This window comes from Tursiops truncatus, chromosome 9, assembly GCF_011762595.2.
Source record: "Tursiops truncatus isolate mTurTru1 chromosome 9, mTurTru1.mat.Y, whole genome shotgun sequence".
NCBI classification, from domain to species: domain Eukaryota; kingdom Metazoa; phylum Chordata; class Mammalia; order Artiodactyla; family Delphinidae; genus Tursiops; species Tursiops truncatus.
This window is the reverse complement of record NC_047042.1, coordinates 85211440-85234375: the sequence shown is the minus strand read 5'-3', so window position 1 is coordinate 85234375 and position 22936 is coordinate 85211440. Positions and strand designations below refer to the sequence as shown.

Genomic DNA, 22936 nt, shown 5'->3' with positions numbered 1-22936 from the left:
CACAGCCTCCTCCCTCTCTCAACTTAACTCACTTGTGACCCAATGTGAAAAGCACCTGCCTTTCTGTGGCTTGACTTCTGTTCATCTTCATTGTTGTTTTTTTCTCAACCATTCTTAACGTGACTTGGAAGGTTCAGCTCTTGGCATCTTCTATGCTCTGTGTCACTTTCCTTTCCCTTTTTCTTTTTTATTGTCCAGTTGAAAAATTATGAACCTAGTTGGAGAAAATCTATCCTATAGTCTCAATGTAGGGAGAAGAAAGGACAATTCAGTCATCAGGTAGAAGTATGCACGTGCATGGATGTGATTCTTGACTCCTAGTCAAACTTTGGTGGAATTCCATATTAGGAAAATGTACTTGGATTGATTTAAGAAGTGCAAGTTGCTTTTCATGCCAAGCAGACCTCAGAGGGCACTGGCACCCACACCTCCAGCACGTGGTGAGGCCATTCCTCCGGGCAGTGGGATTTGGGGGAGGGGAGAGGGAGGAGAAAGAAGGAACTCACTTGTGCCCCAAGGTTTCTCTTTGGTGCCCTAGCATTTAGGCTCAGGCTGTTTTCTAGTGATGAGTTTTCCAGTTACCTGGGCTGATACTAAAAGATGCCATTTCTTCTTGGGGGTTCTGGAAAGCCAGGAGACCCCTAGTGTCACAAAGGAAATGGGAGAGGCACCAGGCGCCAAAGAAGGAAGCAACACGTTGACCATCATTTCCAGGCCAGGGAATTGAGGGGAGTCCCCTGATTCTGCTGAGCCCTAGCAGGTGACATATCTTTTGGAGACTTTGGTTTGGGCAGTAGGTGATCCACTCAGGAGAGTCTGTGAGACTAGTTTATGAACTTGGGGGTCATGCACTGCTCCCACATGAAGGCAGTGAATGACAGGCCAGGTGCTGTGCTTTGTGTATGTGTATTACACACTCAGACGTAGGTCCCTGGGGAGATGCCCTAAGAGTGTTGGCATGGGGAAGGTGCCCAGAGATCCCTTGGTCTTTACCTTCATTCTGAGGCCCAACAACTTGAATGAGTTGCCCCAGGTCATAGAATTTGTGAGTGAAGAGCAGAGACCGCATTTGAAGAGAACCACCACCCGCCTTGCCTCTCACCACCACGCTTGCACACATGCACATACATACACACTCCTACACACATGCATGTGCACGTACACAAGAAATACCCTCACAAGCACTCACATATACACCTGTGTTAGAAAATAGCAAGTTGATGCTGTGTGCTTACTAAACAGCTAGTTCTTTTGAGACCAGAGAGATTGGCTATTTTTGCTGCAGAAAACTTGCTCCAATCCTGTCTTTTCGGGCAATGCTTTTGGGAGTAAAATCAGCTGCGGAGATCAGCCTGGCTGCCCATGGGCAAGCATTTGCTCCCTGCCACAGTACAAAAAGCAAAGTTCATCACGGGAGTCTGCAGAGCTGCAGGTCCTAACATCCGCCTGGCGGCCTTGGAGAGAACAGAGGGAAGGCAGCTTTGCAAGACAGGCTAATGCCAGGACTGGGAGTAATGGAGCCAGATAACAAGCTTTTGATTTTTCTTTGGGCTTTAATTAGCCTTTTCAAGTTCGAGGCAAGTTCAGGGCTGAGAGCAGAAAGGAGGAGGCCAGAAACTCCGCACAGGGCTGGGGCTGTCTCCCCAGCCAGTCTAAAAGGCCACACCAGCTTTTAATGCACAGTATCAGTTTCCTTTGATTCAGCCCACACTCGAGTTAGTTTGCTCTGGGGCTTGGCTACGGTTCTTTTGGCCTCAGCTCAGACCACGCAGGCCAGGCTCCTGGATGTCCCCGTTGAGGAGCCCTCACAGGCACAGTGTTTGCAAACCCAGCTTTTCCTGCACTCACTCATTCACAAGACCGTAGGTTTCCTTTCCTTCTTGCCTTCTTACCTTGAGGCAGGGAGGGGTGAGATGAATTCTAGAGTTCTTTTCTGCCTCTGAGTCCAGGATTCCCTTGAGGCCTGGGAAGGGGAACCGATTCTCAGGTGGCCTCTGTCCTGCGGCGTTTCAGCTGCAGGAGAGTGGGGGAGGGGAGCATGAGGCCCAGGAGGCTGACTTTAGGACTTGTTTTTTGTAGGGTTGGGTGTCCCTTGTGGGTTTTGTCGTAGTTACAACCCAAAGAGCTTGAAAAGTGGTTCGTTTTAAAACTGAGATATAATTGACATGTAGCACTATATTAGTTTCAGGTGGACGGCATAATGGTTCAGTATTTGTATATATTGCAAAATGATCACCAGAAGAGCCTGTACTTAACATCCATCACCATACATAGTAACACATTCTTTTGCTTATGATCGGAACTTTCGAGATCTACTCCCTTAGCAACTTTCAAATATACAATACAGTACTATCAACTATGTCACCATGCTGTACATTACATCTCCAGGACTTATTTTGTATCCGGTAGTTTGTACCTTTTGCCCAGTGACTCATTTTTATTGTGCTCCTGTTGTCCTAGTTCCCTAAGCTAGAATGCTTGTTCCATGGTGCTCTTCAGGCCTTTCTGGTCTCTTCATTTCCTGGGATTCACATTCCTTCCCCTGAACTCATGCCTCCAGGACTCCGAGCAGGTAGTAGTATGAGCCCTGAGGCTCCACCCCCTCACCAGGTCCCAGCTGTGTTTGGCTGTGTTCAGGGAAAATGGGGTCGGAGCCTGCCATGCATGGGGCGTTGGTGGAGCCACGTGGTGGCCCACAGCCTGGTGACCAGCTGCGGGGAGAAGCTTTGGGCTGGGAACCTGGAGCCTCGGTCTGCAGGCCCCCAGGGAGCAACCTGTTGTCTTTATTCCAGGAGAACCAGAGAGGCTGGCTGAGCCCCTATCACAGATAAGGGCCAGCCGGCCAGGAGTGTCTTCCTCTTGGGACTGTGTCCCTGTGAACATCAGCGCATGTTGCAAAGGAAAATCCTGGAGTGGGCGTTGGGTGTAGAGGCTGGGGAAGCAGCCCAGGTGTTTGCTGGTGCTTGGGGGAGGGGGGGATGGAAGCAACTTCTAGTTTTGCCTTCTGGGCCTCTGCCGTTGCGGAGCACAGGCTCCGGACGCGCAGGCTCAGCAGCCATGGCTCACGGGCCCAGCCACTCCGCGGCATGTGGGATCTTCCCGGACCAGGGCACGAACCCGTGTTCCCTGCACCTGCAGGTGGACTCTCAACCACTGCGCCACCAGGGAAGCCCTACCATTCTTTCTTGTGTTCTGTTTTTTCCCAGCTTGGATGGAAAGAGGTATCCAAGAACAAATGGGCTGGCGTCTGAAAATTACTCTAAGGACCTCAGGAGGGCCTGTGCAGAAGGAGGGTCCTAGAGGGATCAGCCAGGGCTCCTCCAAGTGTGTCTTAGGACTTGGGAGACTGTAGATCAACCTAAGGCCTTTTGCTGGTGAGCATCCAGGGTGGGCATAAGAATAATGATGTAATTTCTTTGTTTCTGCTGCTCCACCCTGAGATGGTCTCTATCTTTGGTGCCTTGGAAGGCTGCTATCCGGGGTCCCCAAACCCTCTGTCTGCAGAGCAGTGACAATTGAGACAAGGAGCTCACAGCCTGAGGCTCTTGTCGTGTGCCACGGCCCTGAGCAGGCCAGGGCGACAGCTCTCAGCCCCCTTCTGGGAGCCCCGACACTCCTGACCTGCAGTGGGACTGCTGGGCTGGAGGCTGTGCTGTTGAGGCCCAAGGCTCTTGTGTTCTATGCGGGCTGAGAGGCCCGGTGTCCTGGAGGCCCCCGGGCATGGCTATCTATATCTCCTCACCCTTTCTTCAGCCTTTGGGGTCACCTCACAGGACACTAGCCCTTCTGCCTCCAAATGAGTTAATGAATGGATGAAACTCTCATTAGGCCCTTGGCAATGTACCCTCTCCTGGTTGGTGCCAAGAATCATGACATGACATCAGTCTCCAGGAGCCTAGGAGTCCAGGAGAGGGACGCATCCAAGCGGGTCATTACAGCCTGTGTGACGGGAACGAGGGCTGTGGCCATGAGAGTGGCTGTCACTCACGCCACTTAAGTCTTCCCTAAGTTTGGAACCAGTTGAGAAACGGATGTAGGAGTCAGGCAGCATCAGCTTTAGTGCTGAGAAGCCTGGATGAGCAAAAATCAGCTGCTTAATCGCCCCCTCAAGACTCGAACTTGGAACTTAGAAGATGTCGGTCCGTGGGACGGAGACTGTCACCTGAGTGACCGCCTCACACCTGTCCAGCCTCGGTAGCGGGGACAGAGGGTGGTGGCCTCCGAGCCGCCCCACAGTCCCCCTGGGGAGTCCGTGTGGTGCCTGACAGTTGACAAAGGGCTTCATTGCCTCCTCTTCTCTCAGCAGTTCTCAGGATAATAGGAAAGGCAGACATCCTGTCCAGTTGAGGAGGTGGAGAAACGGAAAAGTCAGGTATTTCACTGAAGGTCATGTAGTTGGTGGACTAGAGCCTTCTCTGCATCCTAATTCTCAGCCAGGTGCTCTTCCCGCTGGTGTTTCTGCATGACGCAGCGGTGGCACCTGGGCTGGGATGACTCACGGCGCGGGGCCGTCTGGCATTGCAGGGCGTTTGCCTTGCTGGGCCCTGCAGCACGAAGTACCAGTGGCACTGGGCTCCGCAGTCACTGCGGGAACTAGGAAACCCCTCACATTTCCAGAAGCCCCTGACGGAGAGCCATTGCCAGGCCAGGGGCCTGCCTGAGTTCAGGGTTTACTCACCGGCCCTGCTCAGTCTCGCAGGGTTCACAGAGGCACCCGGGACCGAGCTTTTTGTCGGGGAGTGGGAAAGGAGAACCCCGTTTGTGTGTGCTGTTGCTGTGACTCATACCCATGGCTCTCCGGCAGGGCAGCCCTGGGAGGAGACAGGGTCACCCCCTGGACGCGGGCTGGCCTCCCAGCCCAGCCTGGATGGTCACGCCGTTCGGTCTGGCGCCTGGGATCCTGAAACTCCACCAGAGTGCGTATCCGGAATGGCCAGGCAGCCACCCCAGGCTCCGGGTGCCGGTTTCTGCCCGTCTGCTCGGGCTGTTTTCTTTTCCTGTCAGCAGGAAGTGCAGCTCTGACTGGATGGGTATGTCCTGTTGTTTGTGGCGCGAGGCAGGCCTTTCTCTTTCTGCTCAGCGGCAGTCCTCTCTCGGACCAGGAACTTCTGCTCCTGTCTCCCCCATCCCTCCTTCCTCAACTCCAGTTCACTTCACACACCACGCACACACGCGCGCGCGCACACACACACACACACACACACACACGGCGGCCATTAAACATGCACCGCATACACCACACTCAAGTCCCAGTGACAGCACACATCACAAATCTCCTTCCACATCAGCCCAAGCCCTCACCCCTCACAGCCCATTGACCCCACACTCCAGCCTTGTGTTTTAGCGGTGGGTTGGGAGGTGCTGCCGTATCACAGACCCTGTCTTTATTCAAGTTCCCCCCTCCCCTTGAGACGGCTCCTGTTCCAGGTATTCAGGTGGAAAGGACACCCACCTCTTTCTCTTTGGCCCGCAGAATTTGCGATTGAAGTTGCATCTCAGCCACACGTGGTGCTTTGGGGTCCAGGATGGTGGCTGAGCCCTGGGTGATGTGCTGGGCCTGATGAGAGGAAGGGCTTGAGGCTGGCCTCCTAGGCTGGGCGTGACCTCCCAGGACACCACCCTGGAGCCCACTGGGCCAGCAGGGAGGGTGACGAGACCCAGGAATCACATCTGCAGACCATTAACACAGACAGCTGCCACGACCTCAGAGCGGGGTTTACCAAGCAGCGCTTAGGATGTGAGGCCGGTGATGCCGTGTCCTAACACCGAGAGAACAACTTCACGAAGCCTGTGCACAGAGGCGTGCACCCCTATACACGCACCCACGTGTGCACACGCATCCTCTCTGCTCTGGATATATGAATCATTTTCTCATGGTGTCTGTTCCCTGTCATTTCTGTCTGTCTGTCGCTCTCTCTGCTGTGTTTCACTCTCTCACTTACACTCACACTCTGTGCACAGTCATCCCTGAGGCTCCCTCTTTCTGTGATTTATCCTCCCTCACTACACACAGCAGCTAACACAGCGAGATTTCTCTCCCGTGTACACACACGCTCGCGCACACACACACACATCCCGCCCCCGTCCCCCCCCGCCCCAGATGGTGTGCGACAGCCCAGCCCAGATTGGCAGCCAGGCCTCTCATTCAGTCAGCACACAGACTGGCCTGACTTATCCATCCAGATCTTCATTTCTGGGCCTTTCCTTTAATTCCCGTCATCCTCACAGGGTGGCGTCTTGGCTGGGATGCTGGCCTGGGAGCTTGGGCCTCTGAGTCTCAGCCAGGTGCAGCTCGTGAGAGATCACTGAGCTGGTGAGCGGTTTCCTTTTTGCTTTAAATTATACATTTCACCTTCTAGAAGGAGGTGATAAAACAATATCCCTTTAATAAAGTCTGCTGAGACTCCTAGGGAAAGAGAAATGCAGAGACATTAATAAATGATGATTGTCACAGAGCACCTTATATTTGTAGAACACTGAAACATCTCATAGCATCATCAATGTGGTCTCCTTTGGTTACAGTAACCACCTGATGAGACAGAAAGAGACTTAATAATATTGCTGTGATTTCATACTGATATTTTTTCTTCACCAATACCTGCTTTTGAGAGATTTGGGCTGTACCTAACCCAGATGTTATGTTCAGAATCCCAGGCCTGGAGCGTGCCCCATCCGCCTTCCCTGCCATCCAGCACGTGTTATGAATGCTAAGTTAAGGCCTTTGAAGGAGAGGATACATCTCCAGCCAGATCCTCCCTGCTGTCACCTTCACGTGCCCCTTAGTTTTTGTGAGACAGAAGGGAATGACTACACGTTGGCACACGGCGCTTGCTTCATTTCATTAACAGAGTTAGTGGAGAGCAGGAAAAAAGACAACTCGCGGAGTTCTCCACTCGGCCTCTCAATTTACATTTTTTTCCTGGTGGATGGGGCCCCGCATGCTGTCCATGTGTTTGAAACGGGATCAGCGGGGGAGAAGAAAGCCCACATCTTTTCCCAGTCTCGGTATCATTACTGTGTCTCTGTCAGCGTTCCAAAATATAATGGGATTTGTTCAGCTGATTTATCCTGCGTGCAGGCAACATTATCCAGACCCACACTCGGGCCTGAGGAGCAAAGAGGGGAAGATGCACAGCAACGAGAGTGGGGCTAATAAAATTTATTCCTGCTAACAAGGGAATGACCTACCCCATAATTCAGCCTGGCCATCGGGACCACTGTTTCCCAGTGCCCGCTAGAAAACACACAGACTTAATCATTGTGGTGTGCCCTGCTCCAATTACAGTCCTGGTGGCAGCTGAGTTTGTCTGCAGTAGACAGGGAGAGAAGTGGGAACGTGGGATTGATGGGCTGGGTGGGATTTCTTTGCCCTTGACAGGCAGCCACTGGGGACCTCTGAAGCTTAAGGTACAAAAGGAAAGGGACGGCACCCGAGTGGGTTTTGCTTGGAACCATTCCAAGGCCTTCCCTGGTCTTTTCCAGGGGCCCAGCTTTGGCTTCTGGACTAGTCCCATCATGGAGGTCACCTGCAGAACTGGGCTAGGGAATTTTCATTCCTGTTTCTTTTGCTTGGCCTGCCTGTATCTCCAGTCATGGTGTCGTGGCCCTCAGTCCTCACCAGAGGGAGGAACGCAGGGCTCTCGGCAGCTGAGCTAATGAGGAGCAGGTCAGGGGTTCAGTCCCTGGGATCCTGTGCCCGCTATGCTCAGCATCTCCTAGGAACGGTGCATGGCTACGGCTCGCTACTGGTTACACTCTGGACTGCAGAGAGGGTGCTGGGCTTAATGCCCGTCTCTTGGGAAAACAGCTCAAATTAGTGGCATTAGTTTCCTATTAGAAGGATAGGTTGTTATCATGATGAGTGAGTGACCACGTAGATGACCTGTATTTTGGTACCCACCCTTTTGAGTTGCTTAGAAACAGGGCGCGTGGCTCTTGGGAATCTTGGGTGCGATTTGTCGCGTTCTTTCTCCAACCCCGAGGCAATTTTCATGAAGCCCCTTCAATAACATGTTGGTCTAACTAGGTTACTGTGGCTGTGGTCTGCTGGCTTCCCCTCTCTGTCTCTGCACACTCATTCCCCCTACAATCTCATTGAAAAAGACACAATAAAGAACCGTTCTGAGATAATGCATTAGTGATTAAGTGGAGGAGGCCTCCTTCCCGCTCATTTTTTGACGTCTGGGCTCACAGCCGAGGTGTAGGGCCGACCTTCACCTCTGTCGGGGCTTCTCCATCTTTGAAGAGAGTTCAACCACCTGGGGTCAGCACGGGCCATGGGCAGAGCTTCGGGGAGGGTTAGAAATCATAAGAGCGGGAGGAAAGTTTATGCAGGACAGTGAAGCAGTCAGAGGGTGGTACCGTCCAAGTTTTGGGATCTCTTTCTCTGTTACAGAAACGAGCACTCAGGCACGTGGGACTATTTTATGGAGTAACAGGCTTTCTGATGAGAGTAACCTCAAGCCAACCAGGGCCTCCCCACGGGGTTCCTCCCTCCCTGAAGGCTCTCTCTGCTTCCCTCCTGCCCTGCCGTCAGACGGCACACAGAGCCATACACAGTGGGCATCAGACCCTGGTGCGTTGATGAACACCTTGGGGTCAGCGGTTCTATTTGACATCTGGCCCCAATAAGTGGGAGATCATTATCTTCCTGTACCACAGAGATTTACATCTGGGGTCTGTATGTAGACATGAGCTACTACACTTACCTGATCAATATCTCCCTTTATAAAGAAATCCCATATGTGAAATTCACTGCGGAGGTCTGCTCTGGTCAGCTCCCGGTGAGTGTGTGTGTGTGTGTGTGTGTGTGTAATTAATTAGTGGGAAGATGTTTGGGACATGAATCTAAGGACTGCTGAGCATGAATCTAAAGACATTTTCTTTTCCACGTCAGCAGGCACCTCATGGGCTTCCACCTTCTTTTTCACCTAGCTTGTATTTCTTTTCTAAACTTCAGCTCTCACTTTGCTTTGGGATAGGTCAGCCCAGGAAAGGAGGAATCCCACTCTGATGACTAGCCAAGGGCCTCCTCGGGATGGGAGAGGTAGTTCCTCCCAGAGATCACAGAAGGGTGGAGGGCTTATCCTGGACAGAAGAAAAGGAAGCAGGCACTGTCCCAGAGCAGCCTCTCATCCTGACAGTAGGTTCCCTGATCCTGGAATTGGTTCCTTTGGGGCCACCCTCTAGCAACTTGGAGGAAGCCTCCATGTAATGCCAGTTTTTCCATCTAGTCTGGGAATGTGATAGGTCATGAGGGGTCATTTCACTCTCTAAGCCTCAATTTTTCTCTTCTGTAAAATGGGGCTGTTGAATTCTAAGATCTTAAGTCATTTTCCTCTGAAATAGCACAATGTGTGAAAGCTTGGCCATGCACTGTCCTGGACAGAGAACCCAGAATTGAGCCCCAGTGTCACTTCTTCCTCGAAACCCTGCTGCTCCCCTCTGCAGTTGTGGCCCTGCCCTCTGTCCCCACAGCGCCAGGTGCATAACTGAAGCTGGGCATACACGGCCTCGTCTCGTCATGGACCCGGTCTGTCTCCCCCACTGAGAAAGGGACAGAAACGGAGATGTTTTCATCTTTATACTGTTGGGTTCTCACCTGATGCTTGGTACCTAGTAGGTCCTTCTAAACATTCTTAAGCGAAGTAATAAATGAAGAACAGTAAGTAGCGTTGTCTTCATTTAGTGCTTCAGTTTCCCCTGATGGAAGCAGGGAGTTCCAGTAGCCTAAGAGACCAAAAGTTTGATGGAAAAAGGCCCAACTGAAGGCCCCACAGTGGGTGAGCTCGGAAGGTCTCTGATGCCTTCTCCCCCCATAATGGTATGACCTCCCAGCTTCAGGGGTGGGCGCAGGGGTGCTCAGGACTCCTCTGCATGAGGCTGGATGCCACTTTTGCCTTCAGGGAGGGCTGGAGAGCCTGTTTGCTCCCTGATGGAAGGACTCCTCTCTCTTCAGGAGCTGCCCATGAGCAGTGGGAGGACCAGGTCTGACTTCGTATTTTCCATCCTGAGCTCAGAGGCTGCAGCTGCCGGCCCAGAGCAGTCGGCGGCTGCAACTCCTGTTGGAGGAGTCGGCTGCACTTGTCCATCCCTGCAGGCTCATCTGGTTAGCCTCCTTTGGATCAGTTTGGGATATTTGCAAACAGTGGATGCCGTGGGTGAGAGGGGCAGCCTGTGGCTATGGAAGAGACCGGGTCCCGGAGCTGAGCTAATTGGCCCACAGGGGGATGGACCTGGTGACCTTTACCTCATTAGCGCTGCTCTTGGACCACTGAGCTCTGGCCAAGTTCTGATCTTTCCATAATAGGGACTCCATGTGGGGTTTCTGCAAAGGTGGGGCAATGAAGGGCAGGGCTACAACAGCTCCACCTGGCACGGCGGGTGCATCAGGAACCAGGCTGGGGGCCACGCTAGATGGGAGGAGGAGTAATCTCAGAATCAGTTTCCTGCCCCACCTCATCACCCAAGGCCTACAGGATGGGTTGGCACAGGGTCGGAGGGTGGTGCCCTCATTGTCTCCCAGGTCTGCCCCCTTCTTCAGCCCTTCTCAGAGGGTCTCCACAGAGACCACCAGACACTGCGGGGGCCCTCGGGTGGCTGCTTTGCAGCTCTGCCCTGGAGCCCGTGGAGACTGCGGAGGAAGGATGCTGGCAGCATTTAAAATCCCCTTTCCGTGGAGATGATAGAGCTTTTCAGAGTGCCAGTCTCTCTGCAGAGTGGGAGCAATTTCCCTGTAATTGGTAAAGTAACCGTAACTGCTCTGTCATTTGAATGTAGCGACACGTAATTGCATGGTAACCTTTGCCGCGAGGGAAGCACGGTGAGCTGTGAGATCGTAATCCGGGGTGTCAGCTCCGGCTCCCCACGCCACCTCCACCACGACTGCTTGCCTCGGGGGGCTGCCGTGGGCTCCTCCCCCCAGATCCAGTGGGTCCTGCTCCAGTGGTTACGCTTGTCACGTGCCGTTCTCTCCTGGGCCGGTCTGTGGCACCCTCAGCAAGGAAGGGACGCCTGTGGTGATCTAGGAGGGTGCTTCTTACTAAAGCGCTGGGAAGGGGTTAAGGTACAGATCTCTGAGCCCCACATCCAGAGTTTCTGATCCAGTAGATCTGGGGCGGGGCCCGAGAATTCGCATTTCTGATGAGTAGCGCAACTCTTCTGGATCTTAAGAGTATTTCTCTGCTCCTTCATTCAGCCTCATTGGCCTGATAGATCTCTAGGAAGTACCACCTTTGCTATTTCATCTTGGTAACATTAGCCCCTTTAATCTTGATCACACCTCTACGAGGTGGATATCATGAATTTCCCCAAAGACGCTAAGACTCACAAAAGTTATCTGAATTGTCTAAGGATGTGACCAACAGTAATAAGAGCTAACACTCTCTTAGCACTTACTAAGTGCCAGACATTGTTCTACATGTATTAGTCATTTGCTCCTCACCACAGCACCAGGAAGTATATGCTATTATTATTATCCCTATATTACCCATGATAAACTGGGGCACAGAGAAGTTAAATACCTTGCCCAAGGTCACACAGCATTAAATGGTGGAGCTGGAATTCCAACCTAGGCATTCTGACTCTAGTTCCACAGTGCTAGCCACTGTGGGACTCAAGCCTTTATTTAGTCATCCATCCATCCATCCATCCATCCATCCATCCATTATCCATTTAACATGTATGTCTTAACCTACTGTGAACTAGGAACCAAGCTAAGGATTCAGACATGGGTAAAACATAGTCCCATCCTTGAGCTTATGGTCCCTGGAATCCAGTGGATCACCAATCTTAATTTATGAGCCAGGTTCCCCATGAGGACATTTATGGAAAGCAGATTTGGGATCTTCTCGATGGGGCAGAAGGGACCCCAGAGGGTGTGGCCCTGTCTAAGGCCTTGAGGTCTATTCACAGGGTTGCCTACCACATATATTCCCATGCAGCAGACCCTAATTTCTTTCCTTGGTAAGAATGAAGCTGCTGTCTAATGAGTAAGCACTGTAGCAGTGGCCATAGCTCATCCGTGGGCATTTGTGGAGTGGCAGGGGAGAGGTGCAATCTGGGCCTGTGGGCCTGGTGGGCCCCTGCTTACAGCGGAGCAGCTCCTGGCTCCTCTGGCTGCCGCTCTAATCTTGCCGTTAAGGGGCCCAGGGGAGGGCTCGGCCAGGGCCAGACTCCCCCGTTGCCCAGGGTGGTCAGGAATCTGCACCAACCCTTACCCGTGGAAGGCTTTCGTCCATTAGCCTTCCCTTCCAGGGGCCTGGCATCTGCTCCCTACACCCCAGCCCCCGAGGTCTGCGGGCCCTGCGGGACTCTCCCTCCTCTCTCCTCTGCTCCCAGTGCGGTTATTACTCTGTGGCTTCAGCTCAAACTCAGCGGGTGGTGTCCTTAGAGAGCTGGGCTCTGGCCGGGGGGGTGTGCAAGGGCCACTCCCTGCCGCCATCCTACTTCTGTTCTGGGCAGGATTTCCATTAAAAAAATTAACATGAAATCCCACCTTACCTTAATGAAGGGCTCTCCGGTTCAGCCGGTGTCTTCACACCTGATATCTCACCTAGGCCTCGGGATGGGCCCGTCTTGCTATTTTACCGTCAAGGAAGGTGAGGCGCAGAGGACAGGAGCAGCTTGTGCCAAGATGTGCGGCTGGGAAGCAGCTCAGCTGCCTGTGAACGCGAGACCTGTGCTTTCCCCGACTTCAGTGTTAAAACTCCCTCCCCTATGACCCCCGCTTTGAGGAAACGAGGAGTAAGCCCCTTCCCACCCCACGCCATAGCCAGGGGACCTCAGCATCCACGCAGACCCGGGCTGCTCCTGGTCAAAGGCCTCCATCACGCCTTCATCACCTGGGGCCCCGCTCAGAGGGAGAAAATGAGGTACAGATGAGGCTGGGCGAGAAGCCATCGTCCCTGGAATCTCGGCCCCATGGTAGGAGCCCCAGTTGTCCCCTTTGCCTCATCTGAGCCTGATGACAATACCACGAGGTAGGCAATGCGGGGTGTACCTGTCAGGTACAGGTGAGGAACCCGAGACCTGCCTCCTGATGGGGCCTCGCAGGGAGCTGTCATGAGCTGAAACCAGCCGAGCCCTAGCTGCCAGGCCACCAGGCTGAGCTGTCCTCACTTCCTAACGATGAAAACATTCCTTACTTGGCCCTTTGACATGCAAGATGCCCCAGTGGCAGAGACTTGCAAGTCCCTGACTTTCTGCCTCTGAGCAAGCAGGGATTTAATGTGGCAACTGGCTGAATGCACACTCTCTTTTTGTACGTAGTTGGTTTTTATCTCGTGTTCTGCTCAGTGAAGAAGAATGGTATTTGGAAACTGACCACTCAGAAATGTAGTTTCGGGGGGCTGAGCGGCCTGAGCCTTATCAGGTCAATGAGGCGTGTATTTGTGCCTCACTCCCTGCCTCAGTATCCCCTTGTGCGGAGCAAACAATCATTTGGTCTCACCTACTTGGAAAATGGGTTGTAATGGGTGAGGTCCTTTTGCTAATGGCAGAAGTCCCAGCAGCACAGTTTAGGGCCCAGAAAGTCCAGGATGAGGACTCCTTCTGAACCAGAGGCAGGAACATGCAAGGCCATGAAGATTCCTCAGCTGCCGTCTGAATGCTTGGCAGGTCACGGCAGTTACATCCAACAGGGAGAAAACACGGGAGAAAACACTGTCTGCCCTTGATCTGGATTTTTCCTTCCTCTCTTCTGTCCATCTCTTTCTCTCTCCACTCTGTCTCCCCCTAGCCCCATTTCCTCAGTTTAGGAAAGAACCGTAAAGATCAGACTAGACCTTGAAAGTTTCCTCCCACCTTTGACTCCTATAGTTGTTTTTGAAGGGGTGGGGTGTGTTTGGTCCGGGTTGTGGGGCCAGACCCTGCAATAGAGGCCAGAGGCAGTGCCAGCCGTGGCGCAGTCGTCTGCTCTGCACGTGGCCTGCACGAGCCCGCCCATGCTCTCTCCCTCCCTGCCCTGGCTGCTCCCACCACGATAAGAGGGAGGGTGTCGGTGCTCAACACATTGTCTTCCCTGAGATGGACAGCACTGCTGGGAGAGAGCTGAGGGAACCCCCGCATCCCTGGAAAGCGCAGAGTTGGCCGGTTTCACGCAGCTCCACTGGCAAGAGCCTGCCTGCTGGTTCTCCAGATGCCTCTTCCTTTGGCTGGATTGAAGCCTTTAAAAAATGACACCTTGTATTTTATTTCACTCCTTTCTCTGCAAAGTCCTAAGACGTTTACAGGCATGAGCTCTATAGGCTTTATGGAAGCTCATCAAAAGGCAGAGGTTGTTTCCTTCATCTTTATAGAGTGGAAAATAAAAGCCCAGGGAGATGGAATGAGTCTTCTAAGAGCACACAGTTCTTCTGAGAAAAAAGGGGAAACCCAGTGCAGGATCCTAGCACCTCGGGGAGATCTGTGCCCACCCAAAGCTGCTCAGTGGAGGGCTCTGGAGGCCCCTCCCCAGCCATTGTCAAGGTCTTCTACACTCCCCAGTAGGACTCCCTAGCTGTGACCCTCTGCTTACTTGGGGGTCCGGGAGCCTGGAATAAAACAGGGAGAATTTCAGCTAAAACACTGGGGGGTGGGGGTGGGCAGGGAAATGGGCCAGAGGTTTTTCTTGTTTCTTCCCTGACTGCTGAAATTGTCCCAGAGTCAGAAGCAAGAGTTGGGTCAGTGTGTCCCACAGGGTACCTGGGAAAACAGTCTCTTTAAGGGATGCTAAGAGGTGTTCCGGTCAAAAAAGTGGTTTAGGGAATAAAATGCTGAGAGAACTTTAAACACATTTCTTCCTAAAAAGACTTTACAGACCCTTCTTGTAACAATTAGGAATGTCTTACATGGTGTTAGAATGCACTGCGTTTCACTACGTCTCCCAAAGTTATTTGCCCAAAGAGCCCGTTTATGGTAGAATATCTTGTGGGACTGGGGTTCCGGTGGAAGACACTTAGTGAAGGTATGACAAGGTCAGGCTGCCTGCCCTCCTTTGCCGTGTTCTAAAAGAAGCAGAGAGCCTGAAATGGGACACAGTGAGGCACCTGCGGCCTGCTGAGTTCATCCACAAACCTTCCACTCCTCCTTTCCCCAACCGATTGTCTGTACGTGTCTCTGCCATGGTGTTGTCGCACATGTGTTAACATTTCTAGTTCTCTGCTCCACACGTTCGAGTTCTCGTCTGTGTGTCTGCTCAACAGTGTGTGTGTGGATGTGAAGACCTCGCCCCTCTCACTCCCCAGCAAGGCTGTCTGGAGCCCATGCTCATGGGTGCTGGCCCAGTGCTTTCCCAAGGGATGGTGATGATGGGCCATCTAAACTACCAAGATGGTGCCTGGAGGGGTTGGAGGAGGGGCAGAGAGACCACGGCGCATGGTGTAAAGAGACTCCAGGGATCTGTGACTTTTTGCCATGGTCCTGCAACCTACTTAGATGACTGTTGACAGGTTACCTAGTTTCTCTGGAGCTGAGTTTCTCATGTAATAAAGGAGGGATTTATAACAGGTGATCCATCTGTAAGGATTCTTCTAGCTCCAGAGTTCTCTGACTCAGTACCTCCACCCATTGCCCTGGTGCTCGCTTCTAATTTTTCTCCTCCTTCATTTTCAGCTCCTAACCATTGATGACAACTTCTGTGGCCTGGATATGAATGCCCCCCTGGGTGTGTCTGAGATGGTGCGTGGCATCCCCGTCTTCACGGAGGACAGGGACCGCATGACTTCTGTCATCGCATACGTCTACAAGAATCATTCTCTGGCCTTCGTGGGCACCAAGAGTGGCAAGCTGAAGAAGGTAGGACAAGGTGTAGTCACTTTGGTTCTTGTGGAGACAGCCTGTCCCCACCAGGATGGATGTTCTCTTGCATTCTTTTACTACCTTGGGCCTGGTTGGCAATGATACAGGTTTGAGCTAAGGGCTGTGTTGCTGTTGAGGTCGTCAATGCTACTCTTGTCCTTCACGTGCAGGGTTGTCGTGGGACTCACAGCGGGTGAGTGTGTGGACCCATCTCTTGCGTTGGGCTGGTGTGCTCCTGAGAGGTGCGCGTCTCCAGGTTGCCAGGCCATTCTAAATATGGTGTATTCTGTCCAACTTGGGCTCATGCCCCAAGGCAATAGCTTTATGAGGCCTGGGTGGTTGTGGAGGATGGACAGGGGCAAGGGACATGCCTGTTCCTCCTGCTGCAGCCTTTCTGGCTGGTGCGTCCGTCTGGAATCCATTCAGGGAAACCGACAGAGGAAAGTGTCGTACCTGCTGGAGTCGCTGTTAGGGCTACGAGCCAAGTCACGGGGCGGGGAGACCCTGGATGTTTCGGGGGCACAGAACTGCCCTAGGGGGAGTAGAACCGTGTGATCTGGGGACGTGAGTTTTCCTCCTCGTTCTCCAGAAGCTTGCTGGCTTCAGGGGCACTGGGTGGCCTTGGCCCGTCCGCCGTGTTGGGGGCCCCTACCTATCCAGAACTATTTTCTCGCCCACCTCTGCTTGGGTTCTCGTCTCAGTGAGTTGGTGCTGGCCCCATAGGGTGCCCTCCTTGTTGGAACAAAAGCCTTTCCAAGACTCTAGGCAGTAGGTCCTGTTTTCTGTTGGCTGATAATCATACCTGAGTCTTTTCCCTGGGAAATATTGATGACTCCGTGTGGAGGTCCTGCTTGTTTTAATTGGGCTTCCCTTGGAATTCACTGGACATTGTGTGATTCACATGGATAAAGGGGCGCTGCCTGATCCGAGACTGAAGTTTGATGGCTGCTCTTCTCTTTGCTGTATTTGTGGGTGTTCGCTGGATGGTCAAGGGGAAGTGCTCTCTGCAAATCTAGGGACTGTGCCTGTTCTCCCATCCTACTGTGTGACAGCCCATTTCAGCACTTGTTTTTTTCTTTAGAGTGTACGTCTCTGTGGAACAGGCAGTGGGGCTGGATGGGGAGAGGTGGGGAGCAGAGGGTGTGGGGGTTGGGAATGTGCGTGGAACAGTTACATGCATAGCAGCTGGAAGAAGAAACATGTGTTGGGGAAACGCCGTGGCACGCTGCAAGGGTGATGCAGGCAACATGCCACGTGTCTGGGATTGCCCACCTCATCGTAGTGTGCTGCCTTCTGTGTCAAGTTAACAAACAATTTAACCATCATCCACATAGCTTTAAGAATTACATTTTATGGTCTGCCTTCTGTGAAGAATATATTAAACACAATTGAATGTTTTCTTGCCGCCTTGATCTTCTCGTTTAGATTATTACTCACATGTTGAACGGGGTTCGCGGACGCCCGGGGAAGATGCTGGGAGGTGTAGGTGTGTTGTGTTTGATCGCTGTAGCCTTCCCGGCTCTTCTTCTAGCGTACCGTGTCACTCAGCACTTCCAGATGCTGCCAGGAAGTACTGGTCCACATCAGCGCCTTTCTTCCTCCCTCAGTCTGCGGCTTCCAGCTTTCAGTGAGCTAGGAAATCAGATAACCAAGCTTGCTGAAATTGTGTCTGATAAGCCTCAGTATAAATCGAGGAGGGAAGTCCACGGGCTGTAGAGCAGGGACCGCAGGGACGTTTCCGTTAGCTGCTCAGATGACTTCATTCTTCACTAAGAGTCAAGGAATTTGATTTGCTGGCAAAGCGAAGTCTGAATACCGACAGCCTTCCCACATGCAGTTCACACAGTGAAATGTCTTGACCTGCTTTGCTTGCCCTGATGGGTGAATAAGTCCTGTTGAGGGTAAATACGTAAGAAGGAAATTTGGGGTGCTTTAGCTCTTGTCTCTACGGAGCCCAATCTCAGTGCAAGGGAGAGGTGACTTCCTGCAATGTGCTGAAACATGCCCACCCCCTAAACTTCCTACCAGGTGCAGAGGATCCTTCACTTTCTGGCCAGACCGAGTAGACCCTGTAGGTTTTTTTTTTTTTCCCCTGCTATTGTCTGAGCAGGTTGGTATATGGTGTCAGTGAAATAAACTTTGAAAATTCAGTGCACACAACAGAACAGAAAGTTGTTTTCTCTTGGCGACGGGGGGGAAGATGTTTCTTGGCCGTGGCTGCATCGTAAACCCAAGACGGTCGACTGGCAAATGTGTGCTCTTGGTCAGAGGGTGGACAGAGGCTCATGGGGGCTGGCTCCCTCTCCCCTGTGGAAGCCGGCCTCCTGATGGGAGGTGAGAGTGCAGCCCATCTCCATGAGTGTGGGCTGAGGACACCTCCGGGAGCTTGGGCAGGCCAAGTGCACACAGACATCCCTCATGGGGCAGGCTGTGGGCAAAGCCTTGCCTTGAAGTGTCCCCAGAGGTCAGCCAGGCCAGCAATGACAGGCAACCCCTGAGCGGGAGCCTTGGGACTTTATAAACCGTGGGCTGGCCTTTCTCATCTTTTACTTCGCGGGGGTGGGAGGGCTTATATAAGAACAGTTCTGTTTCAGCCACCTGGGACATTACATTTAATTTCCAGAACTATAGTGGGAGTGGTGAAGCATAAACATTTGAGAGGTAAGACCAGAGGGTCACGTGGGGGCGGAATGAGCCAGTGGCCCTCCCGGGGAAAGCCAGGCCATCAGGGCAGCCAAACTTTCTGCTCCACGAGCTCTGAGCGGGAGCCTTTTTAATAGTTTAGCTGAAGCTCAGCTACCCTCCTGCAGACTCAGCACAGCTGGCCCAGGGGGACAGTCTGAGTTGGTAAAGGAAAGCCGGGCCGCCGAGTCTGTTGTTTGAAATAATAAAAAGCGAAACTGGCCAGTTTATTTATTTTTTCTAAACAATAGAATTTTCCAGCACCCTTACTCGCTGAGCACCACTCCCCTTTCCTTGTAATAACTCTGCCTTGCTTTTCCAAGAGGTTATCAGGACCCCATTCACCTTTTGGGCAGAGGCCCAGCCATGAAAAGCTCTGGGACTGCAGGAGGACTTAGCAGGAAGTTTTGTGAGCTGCTGAAACCAGGGGGCGAGAATAATGGAAATCACACTGTCGCCGTAATTACAGAGCTGGTTTCTCTGAGCCCTGTAATAATCTCCCGTGTGTATCAAGGGCCTCGCGGAAGTTCTCTGCAAAATGACAAGGGACTCAAGGTGGGAAGGCTGGGTGGGAGGGGGTTGGGAGGTTTGCTAAGAGTAAGGGAGTTTGCTGTGAGTTTCAGGGGTCCGGGAGCTAGACTGTAGCTATCCATGGGCTGCCTTCAAAATTACTGCCTTTTCATTTTGTTTGAAAGGTGTGGGTCCCCATCGTTTGCGACCTTGTCTCTGATGACCATAATTTCACTCCTTTAGTGCACACATCACATGAGGCAGGGGGAAAGGAGGTGAGGAAAGTACCAATTTGGACGTCTTATTTTTTCTGATGTGTGTGTGCCGCAGCTGGCATTGGCATCCTTTTCCATGGGCTGTTAAGAAATGTGGCACATAAATGCTCCAGTCATCAGGAGGTGCCTAGGAAGTTAGGAATAAGTCACAGACTATTGCAATTTCAACTATAGGGAAAACTCTTAAGGCAAACACCATCCTGATTTGCTTTAAGATGTCCATTTAAATCTGGAAAACTTTGAACCGGCTTGGGCTAACGAGGTCAGTGTTGCCTCAGAAGGACGAGACCTCTTTGCTTGAATATTCCAGCCAGAAGTCCACCCTGCTTTCTCTGTCTCTGTTACATTTTTACCACTAAGTGATCATATTTTATGGCTGCTGTTCAGCAGTGAATTACTGCCTGACGTTAGGGGGAGAGTAATGTTCATTGTGAACCAAAACATCATAAACTTCTACTTGAGGTGTGCTTGCTCCTTTCATTTTGTGATTGCGTCTTTCCTGGGTGTTTGGTTAGGTTGAACTGCTCACACGAAGGGGCAGAACGCTTGATGGGTGTTGGTTAAGCGGAACCCTGGCTGGCCCTGCTAGTGGCTTGTCGTAGGATGCGCGTGTGTGCACATGTGAGCACACACATGGGCAAACCACGCCATACCAGCCCCTCTGGATAGGAATTGGGTGTGTGTCAGCATGGAGGGTCAACAGCAGTAGATGACACAAAGTCATTCTTCTTGGGACTTGTCATGCAGATTAATTCAGTTTTCCTAATTTTTTTCTCTTGAGCCTCTTTGAATTATTTTTACGTTTTGTTTCATTTTATTTTATTTAAATATAGTGGATTTACAGTGTTGTGTTAGCTTCAGGTGTACAGCAAAGTGATTCAGTTATACATATCTATCTATCTTTTCTTTTTTCAGATTCTTTTCCCTTACAGATTATTACAAAACATTGAGCGTAGTTCCCTGTGCTATGCCAGTAAGTAGCTCCTTATTGGTTATCTATTTTATATATAGACGTATGTATACACTAATCTCAAACTCTTAATTTATTCCTCCCCCGCCTTTCCCCTTTGGTAATAATAAGTTGTCTATGTCTGTGGGTCTATTTCTGTTTTGTATATAAGTTCATTTGTATCCTATTTTTAAAAGATTCCACACATAAGTGATACATATGATATTTGTCTTTCTCTGTCTGAGCCTGTTTGAAATGGATCTGCTCATGTTCTGTAGGCCCTGACTGTGGGTCCAGAAAGGCAACCAGCCAGAGGTGGAGGGAGACCCACCTGAAGCTGTGTCGTTCTGAACATAAGTTCTCAGGAATGGGTGCTGTGTGTATGTGTCTCTGTAATGCTTGAGTCACAGAGCAATACCAGATCAGAGATGTGTGGCCCCTGCCCTGCAACGTCCTCAGTGTATCTGAGAATTCTCCTTAACATTCACCTGGAAATTTAAATCAACTTTAACTAAAAAGAAATTCATGCCCCATAAGGCTCTCCAGATGGCTGCAGGCATCACAAAATCCAATAGAGATACAGCTGGAACTCCAGCTTGCCCAGGGCCCTGCCATCAGAGCAGAGGCCGAGTGTACCTGGTGTAGGGTTTGGTCAGTTTGCTCTGACATGCTAGGAGTTTCTCAAACCAGAGCTGCTGGCCAGTTTGCATGTGTTTAGATACCCAAGCAGAAGAGAAATATGGAAGAATCAATGCTGGACAATTTCCATTATGGGAGGAGTCCATCAAAGCTTCTTTTTCTTTTCTTTTTTTTTTTTTTTTTGATTATTTGCATCGTGTTCTGTTTTTGCATTTCCCACCCCTGGTTTTGCAAGTAGTAAGCCTGTATAGATCTTAACCTGTGAGTTAAGTGAGTTAAGCCTCAGCTGAGGCTGAGGGTGTCGTAGACAGAAGAGCACAGCAGATGTTCCAGGGGGCCCCCCTCCTTCCTCTGACTTCACATCTGAGCAGGGACAGAGAGACAGCTGTTGGGTCCTCAGTCCTTCAAGCCTGGGGATCCTGGGACTGGCCTTCAGACCAGCTTCACCTTGTGCCTACCCGTCCACATCTCACGGTCCTCCTCCCACCTCGTTTCAATCTCCTCCGCTAGGTCGTAGGCCTTTTTGTCCGTGTTGTACCCAGGAGATACGGAAACCAGCTAAGCTTGACAGTATCCTCTTGGGTATATCTTATATTCTTGAACAATGTCAAGCCCTCACTCAACCATCCTTTTTGCGTAAATGTGTCCTCACTGGCACTATTTTCTTATCCTATCCTACTTTTCACTACTTGGCCCTGAGGCTCACCCACTGTCCTTGCAGGTCCCTGGTAGGGATCCCAAGTGGTCACCAGTGCTGACCTGAGTGGGGTTGGGGTGGTGTCCTCCCAATTCCACATCTGCTGCAGACCCTCCCAAGGCAGTTCGATGCCAAGAGCTGGGGCTTAGAGTCATTCTCCTCCTGGTGTCCTCTTGAGACACACTTTGAGATCCCCAGAAAATGCTACCCTGGGAACATTTGTCATCCTATTTTCCAAACGATCATTGCTACTGCACATGATTTAAGGAGATGGTTTTAGGTGAGCTTTGCCAGTTCAAGATTAATTGATACATGTTGCCATTTTTTTTGAATCATATGTGCGTGTGTATATATATATATATACATTTGTGTAGAATGATCCTGACCATAAATTAAAACGCAGACATGAAAATTGAAGAAGGTGCTGCAGGAACACCCCAAATCATAGAGCACACTCAGTCAGCTGATGCTCAAATGCCAGACGCGCTGGAGGAATTCATCCAGTCACACATGCGACTGAAGTAAAATATTGTGCTTTACAAGAACGTATCATTAAAATGAAAACTAGCGGCATATCAGGAGTCTGGCCATGTAACCAAGACAACAAATATGGGAAAGGATAAAAGACATGATGTACCAGAGGAAGAGGGAGGAAGCAGAAAGCAAGAGCAGGAGGTGGGCCCCCAGCTGTAAATGGTCCCCTCACTGTTGGGCTCATAGCTGATAGACTCTGGATGGGAAGAGAATAGAATCCAGATGGTGATACCAGTGGCAGCTCTCAGCAAGGACAGGACCACGGATGGGGAAGGCAGTGGTAGCCAGATTGACTCAGAGCCCACCAGCTGAAGCTCTGATTAGGGGTCTTCTTATAGTTCCTACTTGTTCTCAAGTGACTTCCTGTGAATGTGGCCACTGGGCTTACTTCCTGGTGGTGTCCTGGTGCTCTTTCCGGCAGCTTTGGTTTCTCATAGAGGCGTTCACAGTGACTTCTAAAAGAGCTCCTCGAGTCTCCTGCATTCACTCCATGCCTTCTATCCTGTCCCCAGGGGACACAAATGTATTGGTTATGGATTGATGTGTAACAGATGACTCTGAAACCTAGAGGCTTAAAACAACACTTACCTCACAGGGTCTGTGGGGCAGGATTCCAGGCCCGGCTTAGCTAGGTCCTCTGGCTCAGGGTTGCGCACAGACTATAGTCAAGGTGTTGGCTGGGGCAGCCACCATCTCCAGGCTCAAGGACGGACTGGGAGAGGATCCTCTTCCAAGATCAAGCACGTGGCAGTACAAGGCCTCAGGTCCTCACTGGAGACATCAGTCCCTTGCCATGTGGGCCTCTCCGTCGTGACGGCCGCTCGCACCACATGGCAGCTGACAGAGAGAGAACCAAGAGACGGCGAGCATGAT

At 51.5% G+C, this 22936-nt stretch overlaps 1 protein-coding gene across 4 annotated transcripts in view; it reads left to right on the top strand.

The window, feature by feature from the left end:
• Positions 1-22936, top strand: part of PLXNA4 (plexin A4) — a 453460-nt gene that overhangs the window by 83255 nt on the left and 347269 nt on the right. For all 4 annotated transcript variants that reach the window (XR_012334078.1, XM_073809948.1, XM_073809949.1 and 1 more), the window contains exon 3: positions 15592-15774. Coding sequence is in view for 3 of the 4 variants with exons in the window: in XM_073809948.1 (XP_073666049.1) it covers positions 15592-15774 (183 nt within the window). In the remaining variant the exon portion in view is untranslated. The remainder of the gene's footprint in view (positions 1-15591; positions 15775-22936) is intronic.